We start from the raw sequence: 18143 nt of genomic DNA on the forward strand, positions 1-18143 counted from the left end.
AATAAAATCATTAGAGTTGGTTGTCTCTAAGAGATATATTAACTGTGGTTCAAATCCGAGAGGTGAAAGAATTGTGAAGGGAGTTTTGAGTTGTTCTCTAGGTCAGCATACCATGTTGGGGAGGCGGGAGTGAAAGGGCAGAGGAAGAAAAAGGACAGAGATTGTACAAGCTTTCCATACAGCTGAAGGAAGTTGGGGATATGTGCTGGGCCCTTGGAACAGTGGGCGAGGTGGATGCTGGTTTGTAAGGTCAGTGGCCTCGTGTTAAAGCAGACACTGGTCAAGCAGAGGGGAGGAAGGAAAGTAGAAACTGTCAAGCATTTGGACCAACTGAGACTAGCTAAATGCACACTTCTTAGCCTAGAATTCAAAGCCCTCTACGCTCTAGCTTCAACCTACCTCACCCACCTTCTGTCCCAGGGCTCTCCCTGAGCATTCCACTCCTGCCAACCACTCCATGCACGTTCCTGCATTTAGCCTCTGCCCGTGCTGCCTGCCCTGCTTAGCATGCTCTTACCCCACCTCCATCTATCTAAATCCCTCTAGGCTCACCTTCAGTTCTACCTCCTACATGAAGCCTTCAGGAAACATGCTAGCCCACAGTGGACTCCAGTTGCACTTACTGTATGTATCATTCATTTGGCAGACAATGTCAGGCTTTTTCCATGTTTCCTACAAACAAAACCTTCCTTCTGCCCATTATGCCCTCAAGCTATCATCCTTTCCCTCCTTCCTTTTACTGCTAAATATCCCCCAAGAGTTGTCTATCCTCATTTTCTCTAATTCCTCACTACCCACTCATTCCTCAAAGCCTTGTGATGTGGCTCCTCTATGGAAACTGCTATCTCAGAGGTCACCAGTGACCTCTTAATCACCAAAGTCACTGTCTTCTTTTCAACCCGCATATTCTTTGACTTCTTTGTAGCATTTAACATTTCGACCATGTCCTTTCTAGTTGAAATTCTTCCTTGGGTCCCATGATACAGCAACGCTTTCCTGGTTTTCCTCCCACTTCTCTAAGACATCATTTTTCTGTCCCCTTTGCCAGTTCTTTGTGCTCATCCTCGTGCCGTGCCCCCCCCCCCCAGTTCAGGCACTCCTCAAGGAGTAGTGCCTTTATCTCTATACCTTCTCTCTCGGTGGCCTTAGTTGTTCCTATAGTTTTAACTCTATTCTTTCTGAAGACTCTTTAAAAAAAATTTTTAGGGGGCAGCTAGGTGGCACAGTGGATAGAGCACTGGCCCTGGATTCAGAAGGACCTGAGTTAAAATTCGACCTCAGACACTTAACAATTACTAGCTGTGTGACCCTTGGCAAGTCACTTAACCCCAATTGCCTCACCCCCCTAAAAAAAATCTGTATTCAGTCAATATCAGTTCTTTCTCTGGAGGCAGACAGTATGTGCTTCATCATTAGTCCTTTGGGATTGTCTTGGATCATTGTATTGCTAAAATTAGCTAAGTCATTCACAATTCTCCATTTAACAGTAATGCTGTTACTGTGTACAATGTTCTTCTGATTCTGTTCACTTCACTATTCATCAGTTCAAGTAAGTCTTCCCAGGTTTTCCTGAAGTTATCCTACCTGTCATTTCTTATAGCATAATAATATTCCATCACAATCATATACCACAGGTTGTTTAGCCATTCCCCAATTGATGGGTATCTCTGCAGACTTCAGAGCTACCATCTCCAGCCTGACATCTCTCCTGAGCTATTGATCTGCATTTCCAGTTGCTCATTGGTGACTCTGAGCTCCAATCTGATACTGCCTGACCCCCTCCTTCATACCAGCTCTGACTTTCCTATTTTTGTTATCACCTTTCTCTAGCGTTACAATTCTCTCACTTATCCAGCCTCAAATCCCAGAGTCATGTTTTACTCCTTCTTTCCCTTCAGTGCATGTTCCCAATTCTATCTAGCAACCTTACTCCTAGGACATAGGCCATTGACTCTTTCAGGACACCCATGTTGGGGTAGGTATGGTGGGAGGGGGAATAGAACTCTGCCTGAGTGGACAGTTGAGGTTGTTCACGGTACTTTAATGAGTAAACAATCACAGAAACCAAAATCCTTCAAGGGCAGGGACTGTGTCAACTTTCATCTCTGGATCACCTCACACGATGGCTTGCACATAGAAGTCACAACAAATATGAACTTATTTGAATTGTAGAATTTGGGGCCTTCCCTTTGCCTCTAATGGCATTGTCTTCATATTCATGCCACAAGCCTTTTCGTGGCTGGATCAACAAAGGGAAAATAAAAGCGCCTCTAAAGCGAGTGTCGTATGTACCTTCTGTCTGGAACAGTTCCGGGGTTTAACAACCTAAGGACTTGGGGACTAATCTGGGACAAAACTGGAGGCTGACATTGCTGTGGTTGAAGGCCTTGTCACTGGACTTGGATTGAATGGGAACAGGGATAAAAATGATTCATAAGAGGGGGCAGCTAGGTGGTGCAGTGGATAAAGTACTGGCCTTGGATTCAGGAGTACCTGAGTTCAAATCCAGCCTCAGACACTTGACACTTAACTAGCTATGTGACCCTGGGCAAGTCACTTAACCCTCTCATTGCCCTGCAAAAAATTTTAAAAATTAAAAAACAAAAAACAAAATGATTCATAAGATCTTAGGATAATTACTCTAGAGTTAGAGGGGACCTCAGAGACCATCTATTCCAACTCCCTCATTTTATAGATGAAGAAACTGAGGTCCAGGGAAGTTATGTGGCCTTCCCGAGGCCATATAGGTTTGTAGTTTTTGTTGTTCCATCTTTTCAGTCATGTCTTGCTCTTTGTGACCCCATTTGGGGATTTCTTTGCAAAGATACTTGAATGGTTTGCCATTTCCTTGTTCAGCTCCTTTTACAGATGACGAAACTGAAGCCAACATGTTAAGTGACTTGCTGCCCGGGATTGTGCAACTAGTAAATTTCTGAGGCTGGCTTTGAATTCAGATCTTTCTGACTCTAGTCCCAGTGCTCTATCCACCTAGCTGTTCCCACCCATATGACCACACATATACTTAGTGTCAAAGGCAGGGTTTGAACCCTGATCCTCCAACTCCCAGAATCAGTGGTCTTTTCATTTTATATGTGTGTGTGTGTGTATCACTTATATTTGTTAAGGGCTAAAATTCTAGCTAAACTGTCTAAAATATCTAATGAGTGGTCGCCAATAAATTATAAGCTTTAGCAAGAGTTAGACTTTTAAGCATTTATTAAGGAGAATAAGAATTTTCGTAAAGAGAGAGAAAGGCCTAGATTCCTATCTATTAAAGGGAGAGCACATTTCTAGCTCCGCTCTCCACCAGAGTCCAAAGGCAAGAGCGTGAGACCGAGCGCCAGTCTCTTCCTTCCTCCTCCCACTAGCCCACGTCACTTCCTGATGCCAAAGAAAAAACTCCTGGTCTTGCCCTCAAAAACCTTCGCTTCACGGGCAGAACTCTTCTACAGTAAGTATCCAGCAGGTGGCGTTATTCCAATCGTTACATATTGTATGACCTTGCACCAACCACTCTACCCTTTCTGAGTGTCCCTATCATTGCCATTTTCTCCCACCCCCAACCTGTCTCAAAGGAGTGTGAGGAAGATAAAGACTCAAAAGTGTTTTTCATAAGATTTGCCAGATTGGAAGGAACACTGGACATAGTGAAAATAGTGGTGGTGTCAGTAGTCTCAGCAAATCTGATCAGACACATTCCCTCATTGCTAGTCAGTCCCCTCATTGAGCAGATTGTCCAGGCCGCTTCTGTTCTCTGCCCTTTTGAGAAAATACAGTTTTTCCCCAAATCCTTCCCTACCTTATCCAAAGGGCTTTCTGGGAGGGGCATTGAAGGTGAAGATGTTAAGGGGATGACATAGGGGCCAATTATCTGGTTTTGTTGTTGTTTTTTTCATTTGCTACCTTTTACTTGAAACCCTTTTTTCCCCTCTTGAAAGAGGTGTCGCTGCTACTTCTGTTGGATCAATGATGATTTCTCTTAAAGCACTAAGGTAGCTGAGTTTAGGTTTGGGGAAGTTTGGAAGGCCAGAGGACCCCTTTGGCAAGAGCTTCTGGCTTTTTGCCCAGCCCACATGCTGACTCCTGTAGGAAGAGCGACTGATTTCCCTCTTGGCCTGAACCTTTGAAAGTCAGGACTTTACAGGTCTGCAAAGTCTCCCAAGGCCATCCCAGCCAGGAAGAAATAGCGCACACAATCTACTCACCCATCTGAGGTGCCAAGTTGAGAGCTGGAGTGTGGTAGTGTGAGGATGATAACTGGGATGGGTGAGAATTCAGCTGCTGGTAAGAATGAGAGCCAGCTGACATCTGGTTAGCCCCGTCCTGTTCCCCCTCTCCCTTCTAACCTAGCAATTAGTATATATATATATAATGAGTGCCTACTCACAACCCAGAGCTCTTTCCACTGGATCCCAGCACATCCCTGTAATCAAGTCAACAAATATTTGAGCGCCTACTGTGTGTCCTGCAAGTCCCAACTAAAATTCCACCTTCTACAGGATTCTTTCCAAATCCTCTTAGTTCTAGTACCTTTCTCTTTGTTGGTTCTTTCCAATTCATCCTGTCTATATAGCTTGTTTCTATATACTGTTTGGCATGTTATTTCTCCTATTAGATTGTGAGCTCTTTAAGGGCAAGGATTGTATTTTACTTTTCTTTGTATCCCTAGTGCTTACCACAGCGCCTGGGACATAGCAGGGACTTAATGTTTATTTACTGTCAGGAAATGGGCAGCATACTTCATACTTTGTTCTGGTTTTGCTCATTTCACTCTGCATCTGTTCATATAAGTCTTCCTCCCAGATTCTCTGAAGCTACCCTTTCCAGGCTGTCCTATATATATCCATCCCTGTGCCAAGCTGCACTACTTACAGAGGAGACACAGTTTTTGCCTTCCTGGGGTTCACAGTCTAACTAAGGAGACAAAATAGTGAATGTTAAGTAATGCTACAACATTGAGGGTCCCTTAGTAACACAGAGACAAAAGCTAATGGGACGGTGGATTAGCAGAATTACAGGCTTAGAGCTGGAAGGCACTTCCAAGGTCATTTTATACAACCTTGTATTACCAAGAAACTGAGGCCCAAGAAGGTTAAGTTTGAGGAAATTTCATGGAAGAAAAGGACCTTGAGTAATACCATTGAAGAGTGTGTAGGTGTTGGCTACTTGTGCAGAGTTCAGAGAGAAATTTGAGTAGAGACTATTACATTTTGGGTCTTCTGTGGCTGCTGAATGGATCCCAGGTGTTTGCCCTATATTGGCATCCAGTCTGGGAGAAGAATGTTGTCTTGCCCCCAGATTTTCCAGTTTCCTAAACACAGCTGTTTCTGCCCCAGTGCAGAAGCTGCCTATGAGTATGTGTTCTCCTAAGGAATGCTAACTGTGCGTCTGTCATCTCTCTGCTGACCATCTGGCCACCTGGCCTTGGCCAGGACCAATCATTCCTGGGCTTTTCTTTTGGCACTGACCACTTGGCACTCCATGGTTGTTGGTTGGCTTGTGTGCTGATGACTTGACAACATTTGTGCTCAATGTAGGATAATGTACAGTCTCCTTATCTTGCTAGCCCCTGGCAGAAGAGTGATTTGGGGAAGGAGTTAATAATCAGATAAATCTTTCAAATCAGCCTAATTTGTGCATGAGAGAAGTGGGGAGGAAGTGGGTTATCTTGGTCCGGTTTATCAGATGGCTTCAAAATGGATGCCACTCTAAGGAAAGTCCCCACAGTGTTGAACTATTAGTCAGGGGCTCTCAGGTCACTGAGAATTCCCTACTCACTGAGACAATTACCATACTCCTACACATGACATATTTGTCCCTGTCTCCAAACCTTCACTTACAACAGTTCCTCCGTCCTGGAGTTCCCTTCCTCCTTCAAGGCCCAGCTCCCCCAGGAAGATTTTACTGATTACTCCACCCCACAATGACCTTTCCTTCTCCAAACTCCTCTAGCCCTTATTGTCTACATGACTTAATAACTACATGATTTAGAATATGATTAACTACAGTATTCTCTTGTCTTGTTCTTTAACTATTTCATGGGGGTAGGGCTCATCTCTCCAACTAGACTGCTATTAACTTCTTGAGGATGGTGATCACATCTTACATGTTTTTGTCTCCCCCCACAAAGCATAATCCTATACTGAACACAAAGTTGGTGCTCAGTGGAGACTGGAAGGTTGGTTTATGAAATGCAGGTGTTCCTCTCTCTCTCTCTCTCTCCCCCTCTCTCTCCTACTATATCTATATCTATATCTACATATATGTGTGTGTGTGTGTGTGTGTGTATATACACACACATATACATATACATATTCTTGGAAGCAGCTCTCTCACATCTATTCTTTGAGTAAGATAGATACTACATGCAAGATCATCAAATTCCACTCTGTCCTTTGTCACTTATTAACTATATAACCTCAATTATATAAATAAAAATCATCAATAAAATGGAGATCATAGGGTTTAGAACTGGAAGGGAGCTTAGACATCATCTAGTTCATCCTCCCCCTCTCCCCATTTTGTAGATGAGTAAACTGATGTTGAATGAGATTAAATAACTTTCCCAAGGTCACACATGTTGCTTTTTTTTGTTTGTTTTTTTTTGTTTTTTTGCAGGGCAGTGAGGGTTAAGTGACTTGCCCAGGGTCACACAGCTAGTAAGTGTCAAGTGTCTGAGGCTGGATTTGAACTCAGGTACTCCTGAATCCAGGGCCGGTGCTTTACCACTGTGCCATCTAGCTGCCCCAGGTCACACATGTTGCAAGTTTAAAAGTAGGTATTTGAACCCAGGTTCTGTGACGTCATATTCAAAACTCGCTAGCCCAAACTAAATAACACCTTATTTGCTTGAAGGCAGGGAGCTTGTGTTAAATAACCTCTTGAAGTTTCTTCCAGTGTTTGTAAGTCTCAGGAAAACGGTTGGCACCTGGCTTCACTTTTCCTTGAGAATGGGAATTCCTTGGTTCAGAGCCCCGGTTCTACTCTGTCTTTGCAGAGCCCTTCTCTAGTTAATGATTGGCTTTTCACACTTCTGGGATTTGGAATAATTCCTCCCCCTTTGCACACCCACCTCCCTTTCCTCCCTTCCTCAGCAGTTCCATAAACCTCGCCTTTCTTTTCTTAGAACTGTGACTAATCGGGACTGAGTTTCCTTCTGTGAAAGAAGTACCCTCTTGAAGACCCACAGTAGCTTGTGTAGATTGGGCCCTCCTTTATCTGTGGTGCAAGAAGAGTTGTCCTTCAGGACTGCTAAGGCAGGATTGTCAAATAGAGAGAGAACTCTGGGCCAGTAGCTCCAGTCTAGTTCATTCTCCACATGGCTGCCAAAGTGATTTTCTTGTAAACTCATATCTCACCTTGCCATCACCCCACTCAGTAAGTTCCAGTTGCCTTTAGGATAAAATAGAAGTCCTGACTGTGAAAGTCCTCCATGACCTAGCTCCAGCGGACTGATTAAACATCATTGCCCTTCCCACATGGTACATTCCTGCCCAGTTGGGCTCTCTGTACTTCATGCATGGCATTCCATCTTCTGTCTCCATGTCTTTGCTTGTACCCCCAATTATCTGTGTCTGTGTCTTCTCTACCTTTTGTTTAACTTTTTTTGGTTGTTTTAGTTACATCTGACTTTTTACAACCCCATTTGGAATTTTCTTGGCAGAGATACTGGAATGGTTTGCCATTTCCTTCTCTGGCTCATTTTACAATGAGGAAACTGAGGCAAGCAGGGTTAAGTGAATTGCCCAGGGTCACACAGCTAGGAAGTGTCTGAAGGCAGATTTGAACTCATAAAGATGAATCTTTCTGACACTAAGCCCAGTATTCTTATCTACTTCACTACCTCACTGTCCAAGGCACTTAATAAATCCTTGTTGATTAGCTGGTAAATAAGTCAGCATCCCCTGCCCATTGTCCCTGAGAGGACTCATTCCTGAGAAGACTTCAGAGCTGTACCCATTTCATAGACTGAAAGGTAGATGGCCCCCATCTTATTTTAGCCACTCCAGGATACCGTTTCTCCAAGGCAGCGACTAAATACAATTCCTCTTATTTGTTATTTTTCCCTGTAGAGAAAACTGGGAAGATCCTGAAAGATTTCTTCCAGTTCTATGAAGACCAATATGGAGTTGCTCTCTTCAACAGCATGCGTTATGAGATTGAAGGCACTGGGGGGCCCCAGGCCCAGCTGCTCTGGCGAAAGGTAAGAGGGTACATGGCGTATCTATTATCACTGCCCATAGCCAGGGCATAAGTGCTGTAGGCTTGACTCTGACATTTTGTACTTTTAACTTCACACGCAACCCCTCTAAGGAGTTATTCTCTCTTTCAGTCTTTGTTTTTAAAATACTGCCAAAGTCCCCTCCTCTTTTTATTTACATCACTGTCATATCTCACTATTCCCTAATTCTCCCTAAGGACAAATAAGTATAAACAAAACAAAGGAACATATTGGCCATGTCTTGGAAGTGTATGCCTTATTTGGCACCTGTAGTCCACCACCTTTCTACTGAGAAATTATTCCTTGTAACTTGCAAGACTGATCTTGATGGAGTGTTGCTTCATGGTTCCACACTTTTGGAGTCTCACAGCTCCCAAAAGTGTACCAAAGAAGCTGAGTACCCAAGACTTGGTGTCGTGGAATCAGCTGAACCATCCCATAAACCTTGATTGAATTAATACCTATTCTGTAGAAGTTCATCAAGCAAGCATTGAGTCCTTACTATATGCAAGGCCTCCCTCTTAGGCATCATGGAGGACCAGGCATAATTCCCACCCTGAATGGGGGCTTATGGTTTAGTAGGGAATACAGCATCGACTAACCTCTATTGCTAGTTATCTTTCTGTATCTGTGCAGTGTGTATGCTAACAGCTGCAGGAGATTGGGAGCCGGAGGGATGACTGTACAGTTTAAGTCACTTGGTATCAATTTTGTATCTCTCTTAATTTTTTTTTTACAGGGCAATAAGGGTTAAGTGACTTGCCCAGGGTCACACAGCTAGTGTCAAGTGTCTGAGGCCAGATTTGAACTCAGGTACTCCTGAATCCAAGGCCAGTGCTTTATCCACTGAGCCACCTAGCTGCCCCTTGTATCTCTTTTAAATTTAACTTTCTGAGTACAAGTTGTCTCCTTCAATAGAATGTAAACTCCTTGTGGGCAGGGATGGTTTTATTTTTATATATGTATCCCTAGCACCCAGCCAAGTGTCTGACACTTAGCAAATCAAAGGACCAGGGAGCTCAGGAAAGGATTCCTGGAAGAGGTGAGGCTTAAGTTGGGCCTTGAAGAGGTAGGCGTAAAGGTTTGTGGGGGCAGGGCACAGACTCCACCACCAGGTACAGCTGATTCTTTGGCCTGCCAGGTTGTGTGTGTGTACCTTTGCCGTCCCTCTGGAAAATCTGATGTGTTCATACTAGACAACAGAAAGGTGGAGGAAATCCAGGGACGTCCATTGAGGCCAAAAACATGAGGAATTTAGGGGGGAGTTGTTTACTCCTCACTATTCAAGGGCTAGAGAGCCATGTCTCAGCCTTTGTTCCTCCTCTTTCATCCTGTTCCCTCTGCTTGGCCTGTTCTGAGTTTACTGGAACCAGGAGGAAGCTGGAAAATTTGAACCAGGCAAGCAATGCTGATCCCTGGGGTTTATGCTGGTAAAAAACTGTGTCCCTTTGCAGTATCTTTTTCGCTGTAACCTGTTACCTTTTCAAAATGTATGTTTTCCACCCTTCTGCACTTACGGTCCTAACTTTGGCTCATTGGCATTAAGAGAATGACATAACAACCTGCAAATACTCCCTAAACACTTCCTCATTTCTCTGTTAGGCTTTGTGGCGAAAGGAGGGGAATAGGAGGAAGATAAGTAGCTATACAGGGTAGACTATAAACTGATGAGTAGTGAGATGGATGTTACAGCAATATTGAGGACTTAGGTGGTTAGTGAGAAGCTGGGTTTGAAGGATGAATAGGATTCAGATTGTCAAAGAGTTACCAAGAAGCCATTTCATGGAAGGGATGAGAAATGGGAAGGAGATTATTTGAGAGATAGATGAGGAGAGGCTGGGAGAGCAGAGGTTTTCTGCAAAGGAATCATAGAGATAAAAGGTCTAGAAAGATCATGTGGGCTCAAATTGTTGAAGGCCTTGAATGCTAGGTTGGGCTCAGGAATTTGGACTTGATCTGGATGTAGCCATGCAATGTTTTAGGGCAAGGGAACGACCGAAAGGAGGGTATTATTATCAAGAAGTGGTGACTTTGGGGCAACTACGTGGCACAATGGATAAAACACTGGCCTTGGATTCAAGAGGACCTGAGTTCAAATCTGGCCTCAGACACTTGACACTTACTTACTAGCTGTGACTCTGGTCAAGTCACTTAACCCTAATTGCCTCAGGGAAAAAAAAAAAAGAAGTGGTGACTCACAGAGTCTTCTAATGACATAAGGAAAACCTGTGCTACTATTACTTCTGTAAAATCTCCTTCTCTGTGTAACAGGACAGCCAAAAAGGCAGTACTTTCTTAGGCCGTAATGAAAGACATGGTGTCCTGAATAAGGGAGGTGATAGTTCCACTGTATTTTGCTTTGGTCAGACAACATCTGGCATACTGTGTGGAATTCTGGGTATCATAGTTTAGGAAGAATGAACTGGAACCTGTCCCAAGAAAGAGAACCAGGGTGGTGAAGGGAATTAAAGGCCATACTAAAGATGATCATTTATTTGCTTAGAGAAGAGAAGACACATTGGGGACATGATAGGTTGAGCCAAGTAATTGAAGAGCTATCTTTTGTGTGTGTGTGTGTGGGGGCAATTGGGGTTAAGTGACTTGCCCAGGGTCACACAGCTAGTAAGTGTCAAGTGTCTGAGGTCAGATTTGAACTCAGGTCCTCCTGAATCCAGGGCCAGTGCTCTATCCACTGCACCACCTAGCTGCCCCGAAGAACTGTCTTAAAGAAGAGAAATTATATTTAGCTTCTGCTTGGCCCCAGATGTCAAAACTAGGACCAATTGGGTAGAAGTTGCAGAGAGGTGGGTCTTTAGGCCCCATTTAAGGGGGTGAGGGGGACCCCCAACCATTTCAGTTGTCCAAAAGGTGGCTATTATTGAGTTACCTCAAGATGTAGTGGGCTCCTGCACTGTGGAGATCTTCAGGCAGAGTCTAGATATTCATTTGTTGGAGTTGTTGTAAAGAAAATTCCTGTTCAGGTGCCCTCTGTTGTCCTATACAACTTTTAGATTCTTCCATTTTGCATCAGTAAGATCTGTAGGGAGAATGCCAGTGGTACAAAAGGACAATGAAAATATAGACCTGGAGTCAAAACTAGACATGGGAGTCACTGGCTTTGGGGAGCAGCTGGGCCTCTGGTTTGTCCCCTCTGGGAGAAGGGAAGAGGAAGCTGCTGCTGTTGAGCAGAACATACGGTGGCTCTTGTTTGCTGGCCTCTGCTTGTCTGCTTCATGCACACATTGGTTGTGCACACTCCTTCCCCAGAGGGATGCAGAGGAAAATGGCAGTTATGAATATGACTAATCTCATCCAGTGCTTGTGCAGCACATTCTCCTAAGAAGTCCATTATGTAGCCCTCGTTTAATCTTCACACCTTATCAGTAAGGGAGAGAAAGAGAGAAGGGAAAGCAATCATTATCCCTATTTTATAGATGAAACGATTGAAGCAGATTACAGTGTGGAGAGCTCGAGCAATTGTGTCTAGCTGATGGAAAATTCTGGAATTCCAAACCTGCCCTTTGTTGTCATAGACATACCATCTCAGAGTTGGAAGAGACCAACTTGCTATCCATTCCTAGAGTCCTGCCTGCAACATCCCTGATAGATGGATAATCATCCAGCTTCCACTTGGACATTTCAGTGCTTTAAAAAAAAATGGCAATTCTTTTCATTGTTCAAAAGCCTTAACTCACGCACGTATGCACACATTCTTACACTGAGTGAAAGAAAAACAAAGAGCAGGTAGGAGTGAGTCCTGAGTTTGGAAGCAAGTTCTGATCTAGATTCTGCCATGTGTATGGTGTGTATGGGCAAGGCATTTAACCTCTCTGGACCTTTGTAAAATGAAAGGGATTAGATAACTTTTAAGGGCCTTTCTAGCTCTAAATCTCCAATCCTGTGATTCTGTGAAAAGGGAAGGAGAGGCAGGACAGACGATGGTTAAATTGACAAGTGAGGACTGTAGCCTTCTACATCCAGGTTATGTTCCAGGCCCAGAAAATGGTGACTTGAGACCTACGAAAGAATGAAGGCTGAGCACCGGGACCTGTGTGCTGTAGAATGGTGACCATCATCTCTTTGGCATTTATATAGTACCTGGCCCCTCACTAACTCCCCAACCTAATCTTTCCCTACCACCTATGTATAAGATGGCAGATCTAAATCCAGAAAAGACAGAGTTGGCCACCTCCCTCATTTTAGAAATGAGATTGCTGCAGCCCAGGGAGGTTAAGTGCCTTATCCAACTTAATTACAAGTGGTAAGCAGCAAAGGCATGATTTGAACCCAAGGTCCTCAGAATCCAAAGCCTGTGCCTCCCTAATTGGAGAAATGAGGACTGCCCCAGGATCTTATTGCCACCCTCGATCCTTTTCACTTTCTCTTTACCCAGTTCTGAGGTTTATCAGAGGATGGTATACAGGGAGTCCAAGAAAAATGTGTGTTTCTTACAGGTATTTGCATGGAAGTCTCTCTTCTATTTCCCGTAGATTCAAGGGGTGATGTCAGGACGTGTGTCTTTTCTTGAAACCCTACCAAAATAGTGTGTCTGTGTCTGTCTGTCTGTTGGTCTGTCTCTCTGTCTCTCTCTGTTCAGAAAGGGTTTAAGAATAATTTTGTCCCCTTAGTGATACATAAATTTCCTGGGCCTTCCATTGTGAATCCTGGAAGCGATGGGGATGCGTTTTCTTAGCTGGACTGTGTTTTTGCATCTTTCTGTTGTAACAACCAGAGGAGAGAGGATGCTGAGAGCCCTGCTCAGGCAGTGTCCCTGGGTTGGAAGTGATTTCCTCTGGGACCTATGATTGGCTTAACCATGTATCAACCACCTGGGACTTTGGGAGGCTCCAAAACCCTTGAAGTGATCTAATCAATATGTATTTATTGAGAGTCTGTCCTAACGTACTTATTCTACCTTGTGAGAGATTCTGTGAGAGATGCAGAAAAGAAAATCTAAGATAATGGTCCTTATTTCAGGTAGTTTATAGGAAGCAAGATATTTATGCACACAGCATCTAAATAAATGATGAAATCCAATTAAGATTTCACACTGAAATGAATGGTGTGGAAATAACAGGAGTTGAGAGAAGGAAAAGGTTAGCTCTAGCCAGAAAGGCTTCCTGGAAGAAGGAGGAATATGATCTGGGCCTTCAAGCACTGGATGAGGGGAATACATTCTAGGCTGTAAGAAAAGTGACTCAATATAATCTTGCGGGCCCAATAAAGAGACCACTCATGGTTAAAAGACACTTGCTGGTGTCTCCATCTCCTGAGACTAGCCCCATAGTAGAACTCCATCAGATCCAAAACTCAGATGAGATGGGTTGTGTGGTGGGGTGATGGTGAGTATCCTAGAGCTGGTGTTTGAATTCTGGCCCTAGCTCTGCCACCAACAACAGTTATTACTTTGAATCACTATATCCCTGTGGTCTTCAGTCTCCTCATCTGTGATATGGACTTATATGTTTGAAGGTCCTGTCCCCCTGCCATGAAATTCTTATTCCATGATTTTGTGAGTCTATGACTCAATCTCTTTTCCCACTGCACAGTTGAGAGAGGTTAGGGGAGAAGTCAAGGGTGAATGACTCCATTGCTTGGGAATCCCCAGTAGGAATACCTGCATCTTACAATGGAAGGATTGATTCAACAAGATTCTTTATTCCTTTTCCTGTCTTCTTCAACTTCTGAAGCCAACAGGGCTTCTTAACCAATTCCTATCCTTCTCCTTCTTTCCAGAGTCTTCTGTCTTAATGATTCTTCTTGATTGTAGTATCTAAGAGTCTGAGACTGAACTGGATCCTCAAGATCATTTAGACCAATCCTTGTGTTACAATGACTTACCCAAGGTCACACTTTTAAGTAGCTGGAAGTAGAATCCAAGTCTCTTGATTCCTAGTCTCATGTTCTTTTTACTTGATTATATTGCCTTGCAGGAGAATCTGTCTTCTCTTCCATCCTTTAACTTGGTCCATTTTGCTTTCTCTTTTTCAGAGTTTGAGTTCCCTTCTCCTTTATAGCTTTGAACATTTGTGTGGAGGGGAAATGATCCTTCTGGTTTTCTCTCGCTTTAACGGTCTATGATTCTGTGTGGCTTTATGTCAAAGAGTTTTGCTTCTTCTAAGATAAACTCAGCCTAGAAATTCAATTTTCTTTTCCTCTTGGGCTTCTAGTAGATCTGTCGTTCAGTTATTTGACAATTTTGTAAATAATTCCCAAACCAGCAAACCTCCCAGCACACACCTATTATAAGCTACATAAGGTTTAGTGGGGCAGAACCAGAGGGAGGAAGACTGAGCCTAGATCTTTCTGGAAAAGTCAGCCCTTGAAAGTATATTGTCATGGTTGAGAAGAGTACACATGGGCCCATCCTTCTGAGAAGCTGCCTGACCAAGTCTGGAGAGGGGAAGGAAGACCAGCTGAAGGAGAGGAGGATGGGTGGGTCCGAACCAAGGAAAGGACCTTAGTTATGGAGGATGGGCACGCCTCAAAAGAGGCCAAGCTGAGAGGCCAGGAAAATAGATCTTTCTGTGCCTTACTAGAAATGGGGGAGAGATGTTTGCCAAATTTAGCGTCTGCTTTAGATTCTAAATATAGATCTTTAAGCTTCCAGTGCTTCACGACTTTGCAAAGACACAATTCCGAGAGGCTGCCTCCCCCTTCCCCCCCCCTTTCTTTCTTTCTTTCTTTCTTTTTTTTTTTTGGTAAATATTTTTAATCCCTGGGTAGGAAGCAGCTTAAGAGGCCCTATTGTTTGTGTACAATGGGTTTTCATTTGAAAAAAAGAAAAATTTATCTGAGCTTCCCCTTTGAAGAGCAAGAGGAAGTGATGTACAATGCTGAACAGGAGCATCAGATCACGTTCAGATTGTGCTTCTTGGGAGAGGGTCTTACGGGTGAATGATGGCCTTGGGTCAATGTCCCGGTCCATGCAGAGGCACCAAATAAAGGAAGCATTGATTCCCTTTTCTATTTTGATATTCTAGTTCAGTAGTTTCAGAATAGATCTGTTTGGTTCTAGCTCCATCTGGCTCCCAACTGGGTTGTTTTGTGAGAACTTTGGGTTCAGTTCAGGATTTGACAAAAAGAAGTTTGTAGGTTAGATTTCATGTTCTTTGAGGGCAGGGATTGCCTTTTGCCTTTTTTTGTATCCCCAGTGCTTAGCACGGTGCTTAATGAATGCTTAATGATTGACAGACCCATGTGTGCAGAATTCACGCCCACCTTTCTTCCTTCCAGACTCATCTCAGTTGTTACCTCCTCCTTGGAGCTTTTCCTGATTTTGATTCTAACCTTTGCCCAGATGAAAATGCCCTTCCCTCCTTATATTTTCCTAGAAAACTTTGTGTGGATCTCTCCTTTGCTTTTCATCACATTCTGCCCTGTATCATCTGTATATATGTCATACGCCTCCTCCATCAGAATATGAGTTCCTCAAGAGAAGCGACTGTTTCATTCACATCATTGTATTCCCAGAATTAAGTATGATGCTTGTACATCAGAGCTGCTTTAAAAAATATTTGTGGTATGAATGAATGGTCCATTTCTGCTTTGCATTCATAGTTTAATGGTCTCATCAGGGACCAATCATGAGGGGCTATTCTTTGGATTTAATTATCCTAAGGAGTTAGATCTTATTCCATCCTGATTCCAGGCATTAAACAAAGTTCTTTTTTCCCAGTATCTTATTGATGCCTTTTTCCTTTCTTAACATCACCATTCCATTCCCAAAATAGAAGCCTCTCATCACAAATAAGTAGAATTAAGGAAATTAAGTCATTATGTTGGCCAAAAAGAATTGGAAACCAAGGGAATGTCCATCAGTTGGGGAATGGCTGTATAAGTATTAGTGTGATATAATACTATTGTGCTGTAAGAAATAATGAAAGGGGGGCAGCTAGGTGGTGCAGTGGATAAAGCACTGGCCCTGGATTCGGGAGTACCTGAGTTCAAATCCGGCCTCAAACATTTGACACTAGCTATGTGACACTGGGCAAGTCACTTAACCCCATTGCCCTGAAGAAAAAAAAAAAAAAAGAGAAATAATGAAAGGGACTATTTCAGAGAAACCTGAGAAGACTTATATGAACTGATACAAAATGAGGTAAGAAGAACCAAGAGAACCGTTTATATAGTAACAATAATATTGTAAGGACAAGCAACTTTGAAAGAACTAGGAAGTCTGATCAATACAGTGACCAACTACAAATCCAGAGGACTCATGATGAAACATGCTACCCCCTTCTTGATATAAAGATGGTGAACCCAGAGTACAGACTGAGACTTGTTTTTAACATGGCCAACGTATGAATTTGGTTTGCTTGACTATATATGTTTGTAACCAAGATTCTGTTTTTCTTGCTTTCTAAGTGTGTGTGTGTGTGTGTGTGTGTGTAGGAAGAGAGATGAAAGAGAAAAGGCAGATCTTTGTTTGAAAATAAAATTTTATTAAAAAACATTGACCAGGGGCAGCTAGGTGGTGCAGTGGATAGAGCACTGGCCCTGAAATGTGGAGTACCTGAGTTCCAATCCGGCCTCAGACACTTAACACGTACTAGCTGTGTGACCCTGGGCAAGTCACTTAACCCCAATTGCCTCACTAAAAACAAAACAAAAAAAAACAAAAAAAAAACCATTGACCAAGTTGGAAAATACATGCCTCATTTCACATAATTTGAAATCTGTTTGCTTATATGTGAGAGGCATGTATCACAGTCATACTTTTGACATGAAGGTTGCTCGCTGTATTGACTGGAGTTCTGAACGTATAGAAGAATTCAAGGGAAGCCTAGAGAACAGATTTTGATCAAATCAAAGCATCCAAGAAGATGTTCCATGATGGCAATTCCGAGGGCCCTTCTTCTTGTAGCCCTGGTAAAATGGAATTGGAGAATAAGAAAAATTTAAAGTGAGAAGTGACCTTTGGACATAGAATTTTAGAGCTACAACCATCCAGTCTAGCCCCTCTCTGAGACTCAGACAGGAGATGTGACTTACCAAAGGTCACACAGCAAATCCGTGTCAGAGCTAGAACTAGAACCCAGGTATGACTACCAGTGTACTGCTTTTTCCATTAAACCACGCTTCATTTTGCAAGTTTCTTCCAGTTGGTGGATGTGGAACAGATTTCTTTGTTGCAAGTTTCCCGTGTCTCGATTGAACTTGTAACTCATACCTCTTTGTTAGCACCGTGGGGTAACTAGGAAGGAAACAGGCCAGATCCTGGATGCCCCTGAGTGCATTAGCGTCAGGCCTACCATTCACTTCATGGAGTCTGCTGAAGTACTGGCTCTCAACCTCTTCTGTGCTCCCTTTCACAGGTGCCATTGGATGAACGGGTCATCTTCTCTGGGAACCTGTTTCAGTACCTAGAAGACAACAAGAAGTGGAGGAATCGCTTTAGCCTCGTGCCACACAACTATGGGCTTGTGCTCTATGAAAACAAAGCTGTAAGTGTTGTTGGAGCAGGGGACTGACCGGGAATGGGTGCATAACAACTGGGGGGTCTAGGCCCAGCCCTTTCGGCCTCACAGAATCAGGGAAGGAAGGCCTTGGACTTGACCCCACTTTCTTTCCTTGGCGTGAGACCTCCCCCAACTCTGAGTCCTTCACTGTAATAGAAAGTAGCAGCTTTGCCTTTGTCTTCTCGGTTGTGTTGTCGTTGATTCCTGGATCTGAGTTGTCAGGGAAGCCTTGTTCAGCCTGCTGCCCATCCCAGTTCCCTGCCCAACACCCAGCCTAGGCCTTCCCCTTTTTCTCCCCATGCCTGCCCCAATATAAACTCCTACCCCAAGTGGGCAGATGTAGCACCTAGTGTCCCTAGTGTTACTATATGCCTGGTACATGGGCAAGAAGAGGATAGGCACCGAATTCACTGGTATAGAGAGCTCTTTGGTGAGGAAACTCTCCACCAGTGCAGATTGGT

At 43.5% G+C, this 18143-nt stretch overlaps 1 protein-coding gene across 2 annotated transcripts in view; it reads left to right on the forward strand.

The window, feature by feature from the left end:
• The window catches only part of NIBAN2 (niban apoptosis regulator 2), a 111296-nt gene that overhangs the window by 54902 nt on the left and 38251 nt on the right, over nucleotides 1-18143 (forward strand). For both annotated transcript variants that reach the window (XM_043989521.1, XM_043989522.1), the window contains exons 2-3: nucleotides 8073-8203; nucleotides 17539-17667. In XM_043989521.1, coding sequence (XP_043845456.1) covers nucleotides 8073-8203; nucleotides 17539-17667 — 260 coding nt within the window. The remainder of the gene's footprint in view (nucleotides 1-8072; nucleotides 8204-17538; nucleotides 17668-18143) is intronic.

The sequence above is a fragment of the Dromiciops gliroides genome, chromosome 2, assembly GCF_019393635.1.
Source record: "Dromiciops gliroides isolate mDroGli1 chromosome 2, mDroGli1.pri, whole genome shotgun sequence".
In the NCBI taxonomy this organism is placed as follows: Eukaryota; Metazoa; Chordata; class Mammalia; order Microbiotheria; family Microbiotheriidae; genus Dromiciops; species Dromiciops gliroides.